Source organism: Somniosus microcephalus, chromosome 3 (genome assembly GCF_052327205.1).
Source record: "Somniosus microcephalus isolate GS21.2 chromosome 3, FLI_Smic_1.0, whole genome shotgun sequence".
NCBI classification, from domain to species: Eukaryota; Metazoa; Chordata; class Chondrichthyes; order Squaliformes; family Somniosidae; genus Somniosus; species Somniosus microcephalus.
The window spans coordinates 160,465,380-160,482,924 of NC_140989.1; the positions used below are offsets into that span (position 1 = coordinate 160,465,380).

Sequence of the window (17,545 nt, forward strand, 5' to 3'; positions counted from 1 at the left end):
CATTTGTCTGTCCCTGATGCTGGAGAAAATTTATGCTCACCTCACACCCTCTACATCTAGTTAAAACCCACCCTAATCTCGCCTTTGGCTGGCCGTCAATTTTTTGATCATGCCTCAGGATGTTTTTCTATGTTAAAGACAAGTTCGTCTATCAAGAATCTGACACATTGTGGAATTATGAAATCGGCCACTGCTAATGACACCAGTTTAAAATATACACAGCCAAAGTTTTAATTTAAATTAACTTTAATTTACTGAATTACATTTAAAAAATTCAATGAAATGTTATGCAAGTCACAAAAGGGCTTCAGAGTTTTAAAAAGTGGATCTGGAAACAGCAATAGTGACTTCACCTGAGGCAGAACAGTTCCCACTGCCTGGGATACTGAGCTTGATTTAATCATTCATTTGAAAAGTACACTAGAAGCTTTAAAACCCATCTTCGATCTCCAACATCTTTAAAAAACATGAAAGCCCTCGGGGGTGGGTGAACAGAGATGTCTCCAGCTAGTAACATTCAGGTAAGTACACAAACAAGCACCTCTTTCAAACAAAACCCAGGAGGGAGAAAATGTTCACAGTGTAATGAAAAGTTTCAAATCTTCCAAAGCAGCCACTCACCAGCAGCAAGTGAGTCTTCCCTGTCTTTTGAAAGAGCACAGAGGCAGATTGAATGTTGTGCCACCTGGTGGTTGGGTGGGGGTGGGGGGGTGCAAAGTTGTGCCCACTATCCATCAGTTTTGAGGAAGCTCCAAGTTTAAGACCCAGCATTTTCCCACGGGGTGGAAGCTGGGCATATGAGCTGTTGTGCACTTAGGAGCAGCAGCCCTGGGCGAAGGTGGGCACGCTGCCCTCTTGGCTGCAGTTGGTGGCCAGCAAGAGTGAGATGATGTCTTGGCTGACATGGTGGGGGGAGAAAGAGGAGAAACAAGCAAACATATTCTAAATTGCATAAGCTTTAAGGTGAAAACCTCACTGCATTCCTCGTCCTGCAGGCAGGTTTTACTTTCTGTTCACTGATGACAGTTATTTGATTTCCTGTCTGCACGTACCAGCTCTGATTAAATGCATTGCAAGTCCAACACCAAAGATAAGATAAACTGGTGACTATAATCTAGATTAATCTGTACCCACAATAAGGCAAGCCCATTTTAAAATGAGGGATATAAAAAAAATTACTTTATCTTGGCAGTAGTAAAGATTTAAGCTACAAAATCAATTTTTAAAATCTTTTGTCTTGAGTAATGCCACACAAAAATCAGTGTTAGTGGTATTGGAGATACCTGAAATTTGGAGAGATAAAAAGGACATTAAATGCTAGAAATTCTCTTTGGACACTGGCTAATCCGCTGTGCATTGCCAACGTTTTCTGTATTATTAAAGTTTGCCACTATATTCAAATTAACAGTCCATACTCTGCATGGGATACCAGCACTGTAACGGGTGCCTTCTCACACACCCTCAGTCCAGGTGTTCTATCGGAGGGTAATAGATTTGCAGGTTACGGTCACACACGGAAAGGCCTGAATAGGTAGTGTGCTGTCTGTCATTCTTGGAGACAAGCATGTTGGGTGCAGCCTCTCTGCAGTTCAGCAGCTGAAATTCTTTGGTGAAACAGAGTTCGATCTGGCCCAGTGTTTGCACTGCCACGCCCTGTGGTTGGAGTGGAGGGAACAAAAAAAACAGTTGAGCTCCAAGCTCGTCTCTTTTCTAAAGTAAAAACAAAACAAAATTTGTCTCCCTACTAAAGTGCATTTAAATCACAAGATTGTAATTTATAAATCAAGCAAAGCCTTTTCAACTAGATTGGCAAAGAATTGCAGACCCAACTCTTTGAATTGTAAATCACTATTTAACCTTAATTCCCAGATCTGGAGAGATTAAAACTTGCTGCAGACACCAAATGATTCCCATGTAATCTCCCCTGCAATCCCATCAACATGACCTACTGCTCCCGGTACAGAAATAATCCCTCAACGCATCAGTCAGACTGGCTGGGCAAGATATAAAGCCAGATTTGGATTCTGCTGGTACAGCAGTAAGATAAATCAAATGTAAAATTGAGATCTTAGTGCAACTTTAATTTATCTGAAACCAGGTTTTGATCAGAACTACATAGGTCACAAACAAAGTAGGAATTACCCGAGTAGGAAGCAGGCACTGAATCTTCGGTATTACCCCATAGACTGACACAAGTGCCTTTTCAATGTCCTCTGCCTAAAAGTGAGAATGTTAGTGAGAATTACAGCAAAGTGTACAAAGCACAGCAGAAAAACAAGGTGCTCAAAAGGACAAATGGCAGTGAGTTCTTACCATGTAATACTTGGACGATGGCAATATACCAAACTTCTTAAGAGCACTGAATAAAGTTTAAAAGAAAAGTCAATCACTGGGAAGTAAATTCCTGAATATCTTCCAGTGAAACATCAGGACAGCGACTGAAAACAGATTTATTCTGATCATTAATAGAAGGACTGAGCATGTAGTGACCCCTTTTTGAATGATGTATTCACACATCGCAGGGAGCAAGGAGAGAGATGGAGGCGACTGGGAAATGGGTTAAAAAATCCAGAGACACTTTTGTTTGGGAGGTAATGAGTGCACAAATAGAACAAAAGCAGTGTTAGCTCATCTGGTGTATACCTCTGTTCGTCTGCTTTCGGCTTTAGACACGTCTGAGGACTTGGGAGAAAAATCTAGCCAAATTTCTGCCCAGAGGAGCGGAGTTAGTCTGTTGAGAGGTGTTTGGCACAGTCTGAAATCTATTGAAAGGGGGAGATGGGTTACCTGTTCAAGTCCAGCTTTTGATACAGATCCAGTGCTTTACCGAAATACTTCTCCTGGGAGTCTAAGGATTCCAGCGTAGCTGCACAGGTTCCATGTTTCTGCCACTCATGTTTCCTGCACAGAAAAGAATGAGACCCAAAATGTCAGGTAGATGTAGTGAGTGGGAACAGCTCCTCTCCATCCTTCCAGGCTGACGGGTGCCCAGGTTTCACTATGTCGCTGAGAGGTTTTCTTATACTTCCAATTTTCTCAGCTTGTGTCAAGGTCTGACTCCATGGCTACCTCTCCTCCTTAAACCCCACCTCTGAACTGGCTTCTGGTCACCCCTCCTAATATCTCCCCCTTCAGCTCAGCATCCATTTCTGTCTGATTACACCTCTGTGAAGTGCCTTGGGATTTTATTTTTAAGTTAAAGACGCAGTATAAATGCAAATAGACATTGTTGCCAAGCCCGTAGGGTCATTCTTATCTGTGAGCCTGGAGAGTGATGGCTGCCAGGCTATTCGACCATGTGGGGAGGCAGCAAACTGAATTCTCTCGAGCAGAAAGCCACAGGGGCTGTAATAATGACCAGGAGCAGGAACCCTGGCCAATTCCTCCTTCAGAGCCCATAGCACTGAAAGCAAATAGAATGCCTGTATTACTGCCCTGGCTGAATAGAGCCAACTCAGTACAGATGGGGGATCAACACTAGAGCCTTCCTGATCGGTACGGCTCAGTAACACGAGTTGGTATAACTCCCCTCTCGGGGAGCAGAGGTACATTTTCATTATCTTCAAGCATGCCCTCTACTTAGCATTGGTTGGAACTAATCTACCTCCTGCAGTCAAAACCAAGAAGGAATATTAATTCTTACATCTGCTTTAGTGGCTCTAGGTTACTAAATGACAGCCCACAAGATGGGCTTAATACAGGGACAAAGGATTGCAAGGCTGTGACCAAGAGGCCTGCAGGATGTTACAAGAAATGAGAAGCTAGGGATTTTCTTGTGAAGCTGAGAAGGTTATGGGGAGACCAGATGGAAGAGATTACGATAAGATAAACAGCGAGAGATTTTTCCCCATGACTCGAGACAATAATGAGGGGGCGCAAATTTAATATGATCTGAAAAAGAATTAGAGGAGGCTAGAAAAAAAACATTCTTTCCAGAGAGGGGTTAGAATATGGGATTCTCTGCCACAAACTACAGAGTCCAGAAATTTTTTTTTTTTTTTTTTTTTTTTTTTAAAAAAGGAATTGGACAGTCGCTGGAAGATAAATATTAAACGGGTACGGGGACCGAGCTGGAATGTAGGATCAATCTGGGTGGGTCATGGAGCAAAACACTGGCACAGACTCGATAGGTGGAACAGCCTGTTTCTGTTCTCTACCATTCTAGGAGAAACGATAGAACGGGTCTTGGCTCCTGGCTGAATACCTGACCCACCCACCCTAGGTCTGCACGCTGACTGCTGCACCAGAGATGGTCCCGCGTTCACTTGCTGTCGAACGGGGAGATGACACTGACTGGGCCCTTGGTTCAGAGTTTGATTGCATGAGACTCCACGTGGGTACTTGTCTGGGGCTCAGTGCTAAATGCACTGCAGGGAATCCATGAACCACAGATGCCCTGAGACACTTGCACTGCGCTTATCTTTCAGATGAGCAAATTAATTAATCGTTTGTAGAGGGGTAGATTAGAATCAAACTGAGCATTGGCCTCGGTTTAACTTCTCATCTGAAAGATGGCACCTCCGACAGTGCAGCACTCCCTCAGTACTGCATTGGAGTGTCAGCCTGGATTGTATGCTCAAATCTTGGAGTGGGACTTGTGCACAGAACAGAAGACAGCTTTGTTCAACTAGTGTTAAACGTCCACCCAAGAGTCCCAATCTCCTACTGGTTGCGTTGAATAACAGAACATTAACACAGACATACCAGAGCTGAGTACTGTTGGGATGTAGCACATCAGGCCACAAGTGCTCCAATCCAGATAAAATGTCCTGCAGATAAACAAACGTCAGAAGCTGTAACCAGCACCATCACCCTTCAGTCTGTAAACGTACCGAGGGCTGCAGTGGAACTGACTCAGACACAGAATACAAACAGTGGGACTTTATTCTTACATATTCCACCCATCACCAATCCGCACTGGATCCTCTATTTTAAACTTGCTCAGCACCCCTAGTCCCCGGGTTTTCAAGGCCGGATTGCAACGGTCAGGAGGCCACAGTTTGGACTCCCTGCGCTGCGGAGACCCAGTCTAACTGAACGTACAATGTAGCCACTCACCTTTAATCAGAGAAACCTAAAGTTTTCACTACCCAGAGCTCACAGAAATCCAAAATCAACCAGTTGCACGCCAAACAGATTGCGAACAAGGTAGAGTTTATTTTAAGTTCATGTTATCATTCACTCTTACAGAAGTCAGTCCTGATCAATGACACATTCACACAACATGTTTAGTGTCAGAGAAGCAGTTTCACTTGCAGTGTAAAGTCAGGTGTCAGGGACTGAACTGACCCCAAAGGGAAGCAGAGTGAGACTAACTCCTCCAGGTGCTCGCTCTCCGCTTCGCTTTACTCTGTCATCAGGTCAGACCTGGAGTCCGGATTCAGGCTACATGTAACCCTACAACTGCAGTGAAAGCAAAACCCCTTCTCACCAACACTACAGCCAAGTGTGAATCCAGCTTTAAAACCAATGATACAGCACAATTTCCTTTTAATGTTATTGCTTCACAGCTCATTCCCCCCATTCCCAATCAATTAGTGCTGGTAATTAAGTAGAATCAAGCACATGTAAATATCAGAGTCCGTTAAGTATTCCATGTAATGATAGTGATACAGGGTACGTTAAATGTACTTCAATCAAAAGATAAAACCCAGCTTATTATTTCAAATTACACATCATGTTGGTTCAAAATAGCAAATACCATCTTGCTTTAGTAAATGTACAGAGAGCCCCACAGCATCAACCCCAATGTAAATAAAGCGAAATACCCACCTCAACATTTTTGATGTTGAAATGCCAGGAGTTATTGCACATCTCATTTTTTTTGGGCCTGTTTTAAAAAAAAAACAAAAAAACAATTGCTTCATTTCGTCAGGACCTGCTTTATTTTGAGGAAGTTTTTTTTTTTTTTTTTTTAAATCAAGATAGTCGTGAAATAAAAACAACACATTGCCTGAGGAGTAGGTTAACATTTCACCTTCATCAAAGGACTTCTCTAAGTTTGGATTTCTAGCATTTGCAGTTATCTTTCTCCCTCCCAAAATAAGGAGAGATAGAGAGAGAGAGAGGAAAGAGGAAAAAATCAGCAAAAGAAAGAGAGCGAATGGGAGAAGTGGGTGAAACAAACAGACAAAGAATGGAACAAAATTAATATTGCATTTTATCACATCTCTGAAAAATGTCCCAAAACAGTTCAGACAATGAATTACTTTCAGTTGTTGCTAGTTAGGTACACAGGGCAAATTTGACTGCTGTTCCCAAATAAAAAACCCATCTCAAGGGCTGAAACTCTACTTGGAACTTTCATCTTGCAGACTAACCTGCTTCTCCCATCTGGATCGAAGTTGCTGTTAATTTAAAAATTGGTACTTCATGTTAAGGCAACATATGGAATTTTCATACCCAAACTGCTATTGTTACAGGAAGGAAATATTATTTCGATTCCCTTTGCAATCCTGCAAAGTATTTAATTTCTTGTTTAGTTGGATTTTGATGCAATGTTAATATTTTTGATTAGCCAATTGCATAAATTGTTGCTTGGATCATCAATAAGTTTCTCTCACAATTGGAGCTGAGCACAGGGTGATGAACAAATGACATTTGGTGGAATGAGCAAATCAATGAGCCCACTGTACATACATTTAAGGAAGAGGCTTTCAAAAACCTCTCAGGATGTGGGTAAGGCAGCATTTATTGCTCATTTCTCGTTGATCAAGTGATTCATTGTGCAATTAAATGGCTTGTGAGGCCACTTCAGAAAGTTAACCACATAGCACGGAAGTGGAGTCAATGATCTTCCCTCCATCACAAGGTTAGAAGTGGGGATGTTCACTGATGACTGCACGATGTTCAGTACCATTCGCAACTCCTCAGACAATGAAGCAGTCCGTACCCGCAAGCAGCAAGACCTGGACAACTTAAGTGGCAAGTAACATTCGCCCCACACAAGTGCCAGACAATGACCATCTCCAACAAGATTGTGCCTAACCACCACCCCTTGACATTCAACAGTATTACCATCGCCGAATCCCCCACCATCAACATCCTGGGGGTCACCATTGACCAGAAACTTAAATGGACCAGCCACAAATACTGTGGCTACAAGAGCAGGTCAGAGGCTGGGTATTCTGCGGTGAGTGTCTCACCTCATGACTCCCCAAAGCCTTGCCACCATCTACAGGAAACTTTGAGATATACGGGACCGGCGTGTTGCCGATCTATCAAAACTGCCGGACATACAAAGTTAATGTTGAAGCATACGGAGGTTTTCATCTCCGTATCTGACAACAAACACTGTTGCTTAGCAACAGCTTCTAAAGAGCTGCAAGTGTCTCTAGCTAAAGCTGTTGCTATAGCTACAGACCTTGCAGTGCCTGACTGGGGGGGGAAAAAAGAACGAGAACTAAAAAAACTTATAGAAAACGGCTCCTGATTTTTGCCGTTAGATCGAGTATTCCGGACATACAACCTCCGGATAAACCAAAGTTTCCTGTACAAGGCACAAGTCAGGAGTGTGATGGAATACTCTCCACTTGCCTGGATGAGTGCAGCTCCAACAACACTCAAGAAACTCGACACCATCCAGGACAAAGCAGCCCGTTTGATTGGCACCCCATCCACCACCTTAAACATTCACTTCCTCCACCACCGGCACACGGTGGCTGCAGTGTGTACCATCTACAAGATGTACTGCAGCAACTCACCAAGGCTTTTTTGACAGCTCCTCCCAAACCCGCTACCTCTGCCACCTAGAAGGACAAGGGCAGCAGGTGCATGGGAAATCACCACCTACAAATTCCCCTCCAAGTCACACACCATCCTGACTTGGAAATATATCGCTGATCCTTCATTGTCACTGGATCAAAATCCTGGAACTCCCTACCAGCACTGTGGGAGCACCTTCACCACACGGACTGCAGCAGTTCAAGAAGGTGGCTCACCACCACCTTCTCAAGGGCAATTAGGGATGGGCAATAAATGCTGGCCTTGCCAGCGATGCCCATATCCCATGAATGAATTTTTAAAAAGTCACATGTAGGCCCAGTCCCGATAAGGACGACAGGTTCCCTTCCCTGAAGGACATTTGTGACCCAGTTGGGTTTTTACGACAATCTGCCAGTTTTTCATGTTTTTTTTTCCTGGTGTCATCAACAAATAACTAGATTTACTTAATTTAATTTCCTAAGCTTGAAACTAACACTGAAGAGACCAGAATAGACTTGTGGCCCTGTAACCTGTGGATGATTGAGTGTGGCATTTGACCAATGAAAACCGATGGGCCTTTGTGGAAAAGAGCAAGATTTAGAAACAATCAATTTAGATTTGGTTGACCTGGGTCCTGGGCAAGTACAGCTGCAAAAATGTCCCCGATTCACAGCATTTAATGGAACATCAGGGTAATCAGAGGCAGTCCAACTTTATTCTGTTTTAAAAATTACTACCTATATAACACACCATGGGGCAAATGGCTAGAGATGTAAAGTAGTCCTCTACTCAAGTTAAGGCATATCCTTCCCTCCTCTTTGGTAACAACTCAGGCCAGGCAGTAGTATGTAAAGGCGCCAACCAACATGGAAAAAACGCAGGCCTATGTTTAGTCATTATCAAGTGTCAGCATGGCGCCATTGGTACCACTCTTACCTTGAAGTCAGAAGGTCATGGCTTCAACCCCACTCCAGGATTTGAGCTCATAATCTAGGCTGACACTAGCAGTCCCGAGAGTGTACTGCACTGTTGGAGCTGCCAACTTCCAGCCGAGATGTCCAAGCCTCACCTGCCTGTTCAGGTGGATATAAAAGATCCCATGGCATTATTCAAAGAAGAACAGGTGAGCTCTCCCAGAATCCTGGCCAGCATTCCTCCCTCAACCAACACCACCAAAAAAGCAGATTCTCTGGTCATTCATCTCATTCGCTGTTTGTGGGATCTTGCTCTGTTGCAAATTGGCCTACAAATCAACAGTGACTGCACTTCAAATGTAAATCATTGGCTGGGAAGTGCTTTAAGATGTGATAAGACACCACACAGACAGTGAACAAGGAATCACACACACGTCACACTATTCGTATTAGACCATGAATGAAAGTATCTGCTTACCAGAGTCCGTGAACAGTCCAGTAGCTAATGTGAGGAGGAACTTTGCAAATGTCTTTCCACATCTGCGAGAAGTAAAAGATATAAAATGACTTTTCACAAAGTTTAGGGCCAGCTCAAAGTATGCTCTGATATAAAGTCACAGCTCTGGATTACTGACGTTATCATGCACTAGATGTCCATTTACACAATAAAAACCACAAACACTGCAACCCTAACTGTGCTGGAGTTTCTCAAACAGGGAACTACTCAACCTGGACATCAGCCTGTTGGCACCCAGCTGTCTGAAATCCAGGCAATTATCTTGTCATGGCATAAAGCTCTCCTTATTCTGGAGAAAGACCATGTGTATGGAAAAGATATCAAGATGTGGCACCTTTACTTTGCCCAAGGTCACTCAACCAGACAGCCCTTAAAATGCTGAGAGTTCAGAGCCACTCACTGGCCTCATTTCCTGGGTCACATCTGACAGTTAGAAGAACAATTGGAAGTATTCAAATAAACACCCCTTTTGCAATTCCCTTTCCCGGGTCACTCTGCTTGGTCACCTCCTTCCCTGCTGTCAAAAGCTTCCTTAGAACAAGTCTTGGATCATGCTTTCTCCTCTTCCTCCCAACGTCTGTTTCTCGCTCTCACTTCTCAGGTCGGTGTCCATTTTTTTCTTCCCTCCACTCTGTACACTTGATCAGGCTCTTCCCGAAGATCGCTATGGGTCACTTAAACCTCTCAACAAAAAAAAGTAGCCCAAAAGAAAACCTCAAAGACTGTTTTATTGTTAAGGAGGAGTCTCATTGTCACCCTTTTTTAAAGAATCATAGTCGGCATAGTTTCCTTTTATGATGTTCCATTCACAAATAAGAGTTTCCCTCACCAATTTTCTATGCCGTTCTCTCCCCTCCTCCCCTGGCAGTGTTGACTCCTTTGTTTCCAAGGGTGCCGACTGACATCTAGTACCTTAGTATAGCACCCAGGCGGGTCAACAGTCGGGTGTGAACCTTGGCGGCAAGCAGAAGACTGTACAACTATGGGGGAAATCGCAGGCTGCCCGCCCCAGATGTCCCGCCCACTTCAGGCAGGAGTCACTGGGTAGCGATCTGGAGCATGAACCCAAGCCAATGCCCCCTTCCCCTAACCCAGAGGCACCGAAACCAACTGCAGCATTTCCCCCCCCCCACCTGATCCAAAACTGGGATCGAACCCGGGTCACTCATGGGCTGTAGGCCTCAGCTAGTCACTGAATAAAGTCACAGAGCTGGAGTTACAGCCATTTTGTTTTCAATATTTTCATTTAAGCAGTAAGCACTGGGACAGGCTTGAAGTGAGTCACTGAGCTCCAGTATAAGGAAGCTGATTCAACAGATGATTCAGTGTCAAACTGTGGTCAATAATTCAGCTGATTCACAAACAACTTTTGCAACCAATTGACTCAAATTGATCAAGCAAAATATTCAGTAACTAAAAAAAGTGACAAAGTGGACAGAATAAAACAAAAGCACATAAATGATCACACTTTGCACGTTTGATTTTATTTTTTAAGAAGGTCACTGTCTCTTTAAATTTCAGTCCAAGTACATAGCAGGAAAAGTATAAGCAATTGACCCCACAACACTAACAGATGCAGACTCACCAAACACACAGTCTGAGGCCACTGATGAGACAAAATGAGGCTGTGCCATGGGTGTTTCATACTACGAGAGAACAGACCATAATTAGCACAATAGCAAAATACTGCAGATGCTGGAAATCTGAAACAACAAAATGCTGGAAACACTCAGCACGTCAGGCAGCATCCGTGAAGAGAGACTATAACTAGCACTTGTTTTCACTGTTTATTGCGCCACAATTCAATTTTATCGGAGGTTTGAACCCTACCTGAACATAATGTAGATGAGTAACAGCCTGAGTTGCTCAGTGAGTGAGATACACCACTAGGTTAGTAATGGACTGTACAGGTCAGATGACCCCAGGTTCAATCCCTGGTCTAGGTGGAGTTAGCCAATCTTGGCTCAGCGGAGAGGGGGAAACCTGGGGTGCCTGGAATGGGAGAGGGGAAGAGATGGGGAAAATTCAACTTGGGTTTCTGTTCCTGATCACTGTTCAGCAACATGTGCTGGAAGCTTAATCTGCACGTGGACAGGATCAGGGTCAAGTGTGCAGCCCCAACAGCTGAATAGTCAGTTGCCACTTACCATCTGGGGTCATAACTCAAGATTGGCCAGCTATCAGAGGGTTGCTGGCACTCAGGGAATCGTACCCCAACACACAGAGTCCCTGTCTTCAGGAAAGGAGAAGTGAAGGGAGGGGAGGGTGATGGAAATATAAAGAACTATTTTTTTTTAATGAAATGTTTTTAAAGTCATATATAATAACCACTCTCACACATTACATAGAAATTACAGCACGGAAACAGGCCGTTTGGTCCAACCAGTTTGTGCTGGTGTATATCCCTCACACAAACAGTAGTCTTAGTTCCATGTGCCCACATCCCTTTATTCCCCCTTTTCCTTCATCCACCTATCTAACCCATTCTTAAATGTTGACATGGTCTCCGCTTCAATCACTAACTCCGGTAATGCATCCCACAGCCTCACAACCCTCGGTGTAAAAATGTTTCTCCTGCTCTCTGTCCTAAATCTCTTGTGTTTAATCTTGTACCTACGTCCAATCTTGTTTAAGTGTTTCATCAGCAAAGAAGCCTAGTTACTGCACTGAAACTCCTGTCACCTTTCCGCTGATCAGAAACCGTTTGCAAGCCACGCTATTTATTGCTGCTGAAAGACCGATTAGTAAAGTGTTTCAAGATTTGGCTCCCAACTTTGAATTGTGAGGTGAAGTTTCTAAACTCTGCACACAGCAGCCGAGGCGAAGGCACGGGCTGGTTTACAAAGTGATTCGCTCAGCTCAAAACATTCACCAGCATGATCAGTGAGACACCACGCTGTGACTCAAACCAAAAGCAAAGAACATTAGGGCTCAGAATATGAGGATGTGCTTTCAAAATAGAGGTTGCAAAACTACAGAAACAAAATATTTGGAGCGAAGCTAATGGGCAGACAGCGGGTTTCAAGTAATTCATAGAATTGTACAGCACAGGAGGCCATTCGGCCCACCGTGCCTGTGCCAGCTCTGTGAAAGAGCTGTCCATTCCCCCGCTCTTTCCCCACAGCCCTGCAAGTTTTTCCTTTTCAAGTTTTTAATCCAATTACCTTTTGAAAGTTACTATTGAATCGGCTTCCACCACCCTTTCAGGCAGTGAATTCCAGAGCAAACAACTCATGTTAAAAAAAAATGTCCTCATCTCCCCCCAGGCTCTTTAGCAAATTATCTTAAATCTTCATCCTCTGGTTACCGACCCTCCTGCCAGTGGAAACATTTTCTCCCCATCTACTCTATCAAAACCCTTCATAATTTTGAACACCTCTATTAAATCCCCCTTAACTTTCTCTGCTCCAAGGAGAACAATGCCAGCTTCTCTAGTCCCTCGTCCCTGGCACCATTCTAGTAAATCTCCTCTGCACCCTTTCCAAGGCCTTGACATCCTTCCTATAGTGTGGTGCCCAGAATTGGATACAATACAGGTACACTATCCCTTATCCGAAAGCCTTGGGACCAGCTGAGTTTCGGTTTTCGGATTTCAGAAGGTATTATCATAAGTTTGGGAAATTTGTATTTAATATAAATTGTAAAAGTTCAGGCTACCTCTTGCGACTGTTCCGTGTCTCATTCCCCTTCCTGCTTCTCTGGAAAGCCGGCTATCGGCTGACTCCTACTAAGCTGGCCCGCAAATCAGGTCGGGGGGGGGAAAAAAGAGAGAAAAGAATATCGGACGGGCCGCGGTTCAGGTCGGGGGGGGTCCGGGGGGGGGGGGGGGGGGGGTCGGGGTCCGGCGGGGGGGGGGGGGGAGGCGGGGGGGGGGGGGAGAAAAGAATATCGGATGGGCCGCGGTTCGGTTCGGGGGGAGAAAAGAATATCGGACGGGCCGCTGCAGCTATCGGACGGGCCGCTGTATTGTTGGGTTCACTCTCCCGGTACCTCCTTCACACTGCCCGGCTCGGCCTGCAATCTCCTACCCAGGAGGGAACTCTGTGACCCTCTGCCCTGCTCAGCGTAAGTCGTGCGCCACTCTGGTCATGTCGTGCGCACGACTTACGCTGAACAAAAAAACTTTCGGTTTTGAGAGGTTTTCGGAAGTTCGGATAAAGGATAGTCTACCTGTACTCTAGCTGAGGCCCAACCAGTGTTTTATAAAGGCTTGGCATAACCTCTTTGCTTTTGTACTCGAGGCCTCTATTTATAAAGCCAAGGATCCCATATGCTTCTTTAACAGCCTTATCAACTTGTCCTGCCACCTTCAAAGATTTGTGTCTGTGAACCTCCAGGTCTCTCTGCTCCTGCAGCCCATTTAAAACTGTACCATTTAGTTCATATTACCACAAACTCATTCTAGCAGACTCCTCGAGTTCCTTTTCTAAAGAGAGACTGACACTGGTCATTTCTAGTAAGTTCAGGGGATGTCAGCACTGTAACTTTTGACAAAGTTTCCCCACATTCTGTGTCACACTTACCAACCAGAAGTTTCAGGGAGAGTAAAGGCAACAAGCAAAGGCAGGGAAATCCAGGCAAACACCAGCTTCCTCTGGTTTCCTGAGCCTTTCTGAAAAGTCATTTCACGTCAACTTGTCCTGCGAGCAAAAAGATACGATTGGGAGATTAATGCTGTCCAGTGTTTCACCATTCCTTAGGTGCCTGCATCCAAATGTCAGAGTTCCAGGCACAAGTTAACAACAACTTGTATTTATATAGCACCTTTAACATAGTAAAACATCCCAAGGCAATTCACAAAATTATCAGACAAAATTTGACACTGAGCTACATAAGGAGATATTAGGAGAGATGACCAAAACCTTCGTCAAAGAGGTAGGTTTTCAGGCGCGTCTTAAAGGAGGAAAGAGAGGGAATTCCAGAGCTTAGGACCTAGGCAACTGAAGGCACGACCACCAAAGGTTGAGCGATTAAAATCGGGGATGCTCAAGAGGCCAGAATTAGAGGAGCACAGATATCTTGGACGGTTGTGGGGCTGGAGCAGATTACAGAGATAGACTGGGGTGAAGCCATGGAGGGATTTGAAAACAAGGATGATAATTTTAAACCAAAGATTTTAAAGCTCTTTCCAATGTTCTCTGATCCTTGTTGGGCCAATCCATTGGGAACTTCAGTGCAGTGCCCAAGTAGCCATTACAAGGATACGTTAGCCTGGTGATTCTGGACCTATACTAGCAACCCAGGAGCCGTGAATTCAAATCACATCAAAATTTGAGTTCATGAAATCTGGTCATTTGTGGACTAGCACCAGAAAATGTGACCATGAAAACTGCAGGGTTGTCATAAAAACCCATCTGGTTTATTAATGTCCTTCAGGGAAGGGAACCTGCCACCCTTACCCAGTCTGTGACTCCAGTCCCACACTGTGTGTATGACTCTTAATAAACTCAGGGTAACCAGGGCTGGGCAATAAATACTGACAAATTCAGGTAGTGCGGGCTATCTAACTGGAACTGAAGCTATGATTAGGAGTAGGAATCCTGACTGAATCCTTTTACTAGCCAGAGACTAGCCATGAGCAAGCGTTGGCATCTTACCCTGAAGCCTCATCTCATCCACGTCAAACCCTCTCCTCACCTGACACACACTTCCCATCAGGGTCAATGTACGGTGATCAGGAGCTAACTCCAGGACACCAGGGGAACTGCCCCGCTCTTCTTCAAAATAGTGCCATGGGATCTTTTACCTCCACCAAAGAGAGCAGACGGGGCCTCAGTTTAACATTTCATCCGAAAGACGGCACCTCCAACAGTGCAGCACTCCCTCCGTACTGCACTGGAAGTGTCAGTCTGGATTATATGTGCTCAAGTCCCACAACATTCTGACTCCGAGGCGAGAGTAGGAATAGGAATCTTTGTTACTTCTGCCTAACTACTGGAATTGGACATAAAAATAAATGGATGTAAAATGTAATTGGCCACAAGATTTGTCTCATTAAATGTTAAATACAAACTTAAATCGTATTATGCCTAGATTCTTGTTTAAACTGAACACTCATCTTTGTCAAATGAGTGTCATTATTGTCTGTCACATCCTCAAAGTCCCAAAGCACTTGACACCAATGAAGTACTTTTGAAGCGTAGTCACTGTTGTTAGAGGCAAACGCAGCAGTCATTTTGTGCACAGCAAGATCCCACAAACAGCAATGAGGTAAATGCCCAGATAATCGGTTTTGTTGGTTGAGGGAGGAATGCTGGCCCGGGTCAAAAGTGACTAGATACAAGAGACTTGAATCCATCGCCCACTAACCCTCACTCCCCATCCAGTGTTAATTTTCTTTGTTTTATTTTCTGATCCCACCGTAAATATTAACCTTTCAGACGCTGACCAGCCTGCTCTGCATTTCCAGTATTTTGCTGAATTAAAGCGGACATAGGAAATCCTAACCCAAGCTCATGTGATGTGGTGTTGCTGCAACTTGCCGTACATCCACTTGCACACCCATACAAGTTCAAACACGGCACTGGTACCTGACACAACCCTCCCACTGTGGAGAGACCAGTCTTTGAGCACTTCCCAAAAAAACTATTCAACGTGAGCAGCTAAGCACTATTGCTGCTCCACACACACACACACACAATATTCACATTTAAAACTGCACATCAAACATAACAAGTTTGTCACGAACTCACAAAAAAGAACAACTTAAACTACCAGTCCAGGATCATAATTTGTTATGAGGATTTTATATTAAAACCAACATTTTCTGCCCTCTATTCATGAAGGTACTGTCTCGGGCTGGGGTGTAGTGGGTAGGTCTGTATACCATCCCAGTAGTTACCCTTAATGTGCGAGCCTGCACTGCCAGCTATTCGACCGGGAGGATCTGTTTATTATCCAGGTATATTGCAGGCACTCCAAGAGCCCCATCTACTCCCGGGGCCAGCCCCTCCAGGCGGCACTAACCCCCTATACCGGGGTCCCACACACCCAGAACCACAGGAACTGGGGGAGCGAGTCTGCAGCCCGCCCGCTGTCCCGTCTCCCGGTTCCCACAGTCCCAGCTGCCGTCCCGCTCCTCCAACTCGCGGATTTTTACTGTGCTGCCGTCAGCGTTCAGCTTTCCACAACATTGCATCCTACACATTCCATACCCTACGCTTGGCGAGCAATCCCCGACACACTGCGCCCCTCACTCACCCTCTCCGACCCTCCTGACAACAAAAAGCACCGCTCCGGCTGATCACGTGGGACAAGTGGTTGCCCAGCTCGTTCGTGGGCGAGGCTCAACTGGTAGGAGGGGCCAGAACTGCCAGAGAGCGGGGCTCAGACTGGTTAGTGGGTGGGGTTCAGATTGACACTTATCAGTGGGAGGGTCTGAGACTCACTGGTTTGTGCTGTATCCAGGAAAGGATCATAGAGATAGTGCTGTAACTAGGAGAGGTACATAGAGACGATTGGTTAGTGGGAAAGAATGAACTTGCATTTATATAGGCCGCTCACAGCCAATTACTGAACTAATTACTAGTCACTGTACTAATGTAGGATACACGGCAGCCAATTTTCACACAGCAAGACCCCACAAAAAACAATGTGATAATGACCTGATAATCTGTTTTTAGTGATGTTGGTTGAGGGATAAATATTGGACACTGGGGGGAACTACCCTGCTCATCTTCCAATACTGCCTTGGGTTCTTTTACAGCCACCTGAAAGAGCAGAGATTTAATGTCCTATCCGAAAGATGGCCCCTCCGACAGTGCTGCATTCCCTCAGTACTGCCCCTCTGGCAGTGCAGCACTACCTCAAATAACAACAGAAAATGCTGGAAAAACTCAGCAGGCCAGGCAACATCCGTGGAGAGAAATTATAGTCGACGTTTCGGGTGAACCCTTTTTCAAAACTGGAAAGGAAATAAAATAGGTCGAAGACAGGGCTGAGATAGAACAAAAGAAGTAAAGAGACATTAAGAGGTATTCAAAACCAGACGAGATGGTAATAGGACAGTGGAGACAAAAGACGGCTCAGATTAGGTGTGAAGTGTACTGGCAGGATGAGAAACAGCTGCCATGTGGGAGAGAGAGAAAAAAGGAAAGGGGGGGAGAAGGTAAAACCCAAAACAAAGGGGTGGAAAAAAATATAAGTAAAAATATAATAGGGGCCGAGGTTATGATCTGAAATTGTTGAACTCGATATTGAGTCCGGAAGGCTGCAAAGTGCCTAATCGGAAGATGAGGTGCTGTTCCTCGAGTTTACGTTGAGCTTCCGTGGAACAATGCAAGAGGCCGAGGACGGTGAGGTCCGAGTGGGAATGGAGTGCTGAATTAAAATGACAGGCGACCGGAAGCTCGGGGTCACCCTTACGGACTGAATGGAGGTGTTCCGCAAAGCGGTCACCCAATCTGCATTT

General features: G+C 44.9%; 1 protein-coding gene across 3 annotated transcripts; it reads right to left on the reverse strand.

Annotated features, from left to right (window-relative positions):
• Positions 1-228: 228 nt before the first annotated feature.
• On the reverse strand, positions 229-16,544 carry rnaset2 (ribonuclease T2). 3 transcript variants are annotated; one of them, XM_085981803.1, is made up of 10 exons: positions 16,524-16,544; positions 13,659-13,775; positions 10,721-10,781; positions 9,097-9,158; positions 5,773-5,830; positions 4,705-4,769; positions 2,788-2,901; positions 2,314-2,359; positions 2,143-2,217; positions 229-1,653 (listed from the first exon to the last, which is right to left on the reverse strand). In XM_085981803.1, exons 2-10 carry the CDS (start codon positions 13,757-13,759, stop codon positions 1,462-1,464), a joined length of 774 nt encoding a protein of 257 aa, XP_085837929.1. In that variant the 5' UTR covers positions 13,760-13,775; positions 16,524-16,544; the 3' UTR covers positions 229-1,461. The 3 variants fall into 3 exon arrangements, with proteins under 3 accessions (XP_085837929.1, XP_085837927.1, XP_085837928.1); XM_085981801.1 differs by lacking the exon at positions 16,524-16,544 and adding an exon at positions 16,336-16,514; XM_085981802.1 differs by lacking the exon at positions 16,524-16,544 and adding an exon at positions 16,290-16,326.
• Between the last annotated feature and the right edge of the window lie 1,001 nt (positions 16,545-17,545).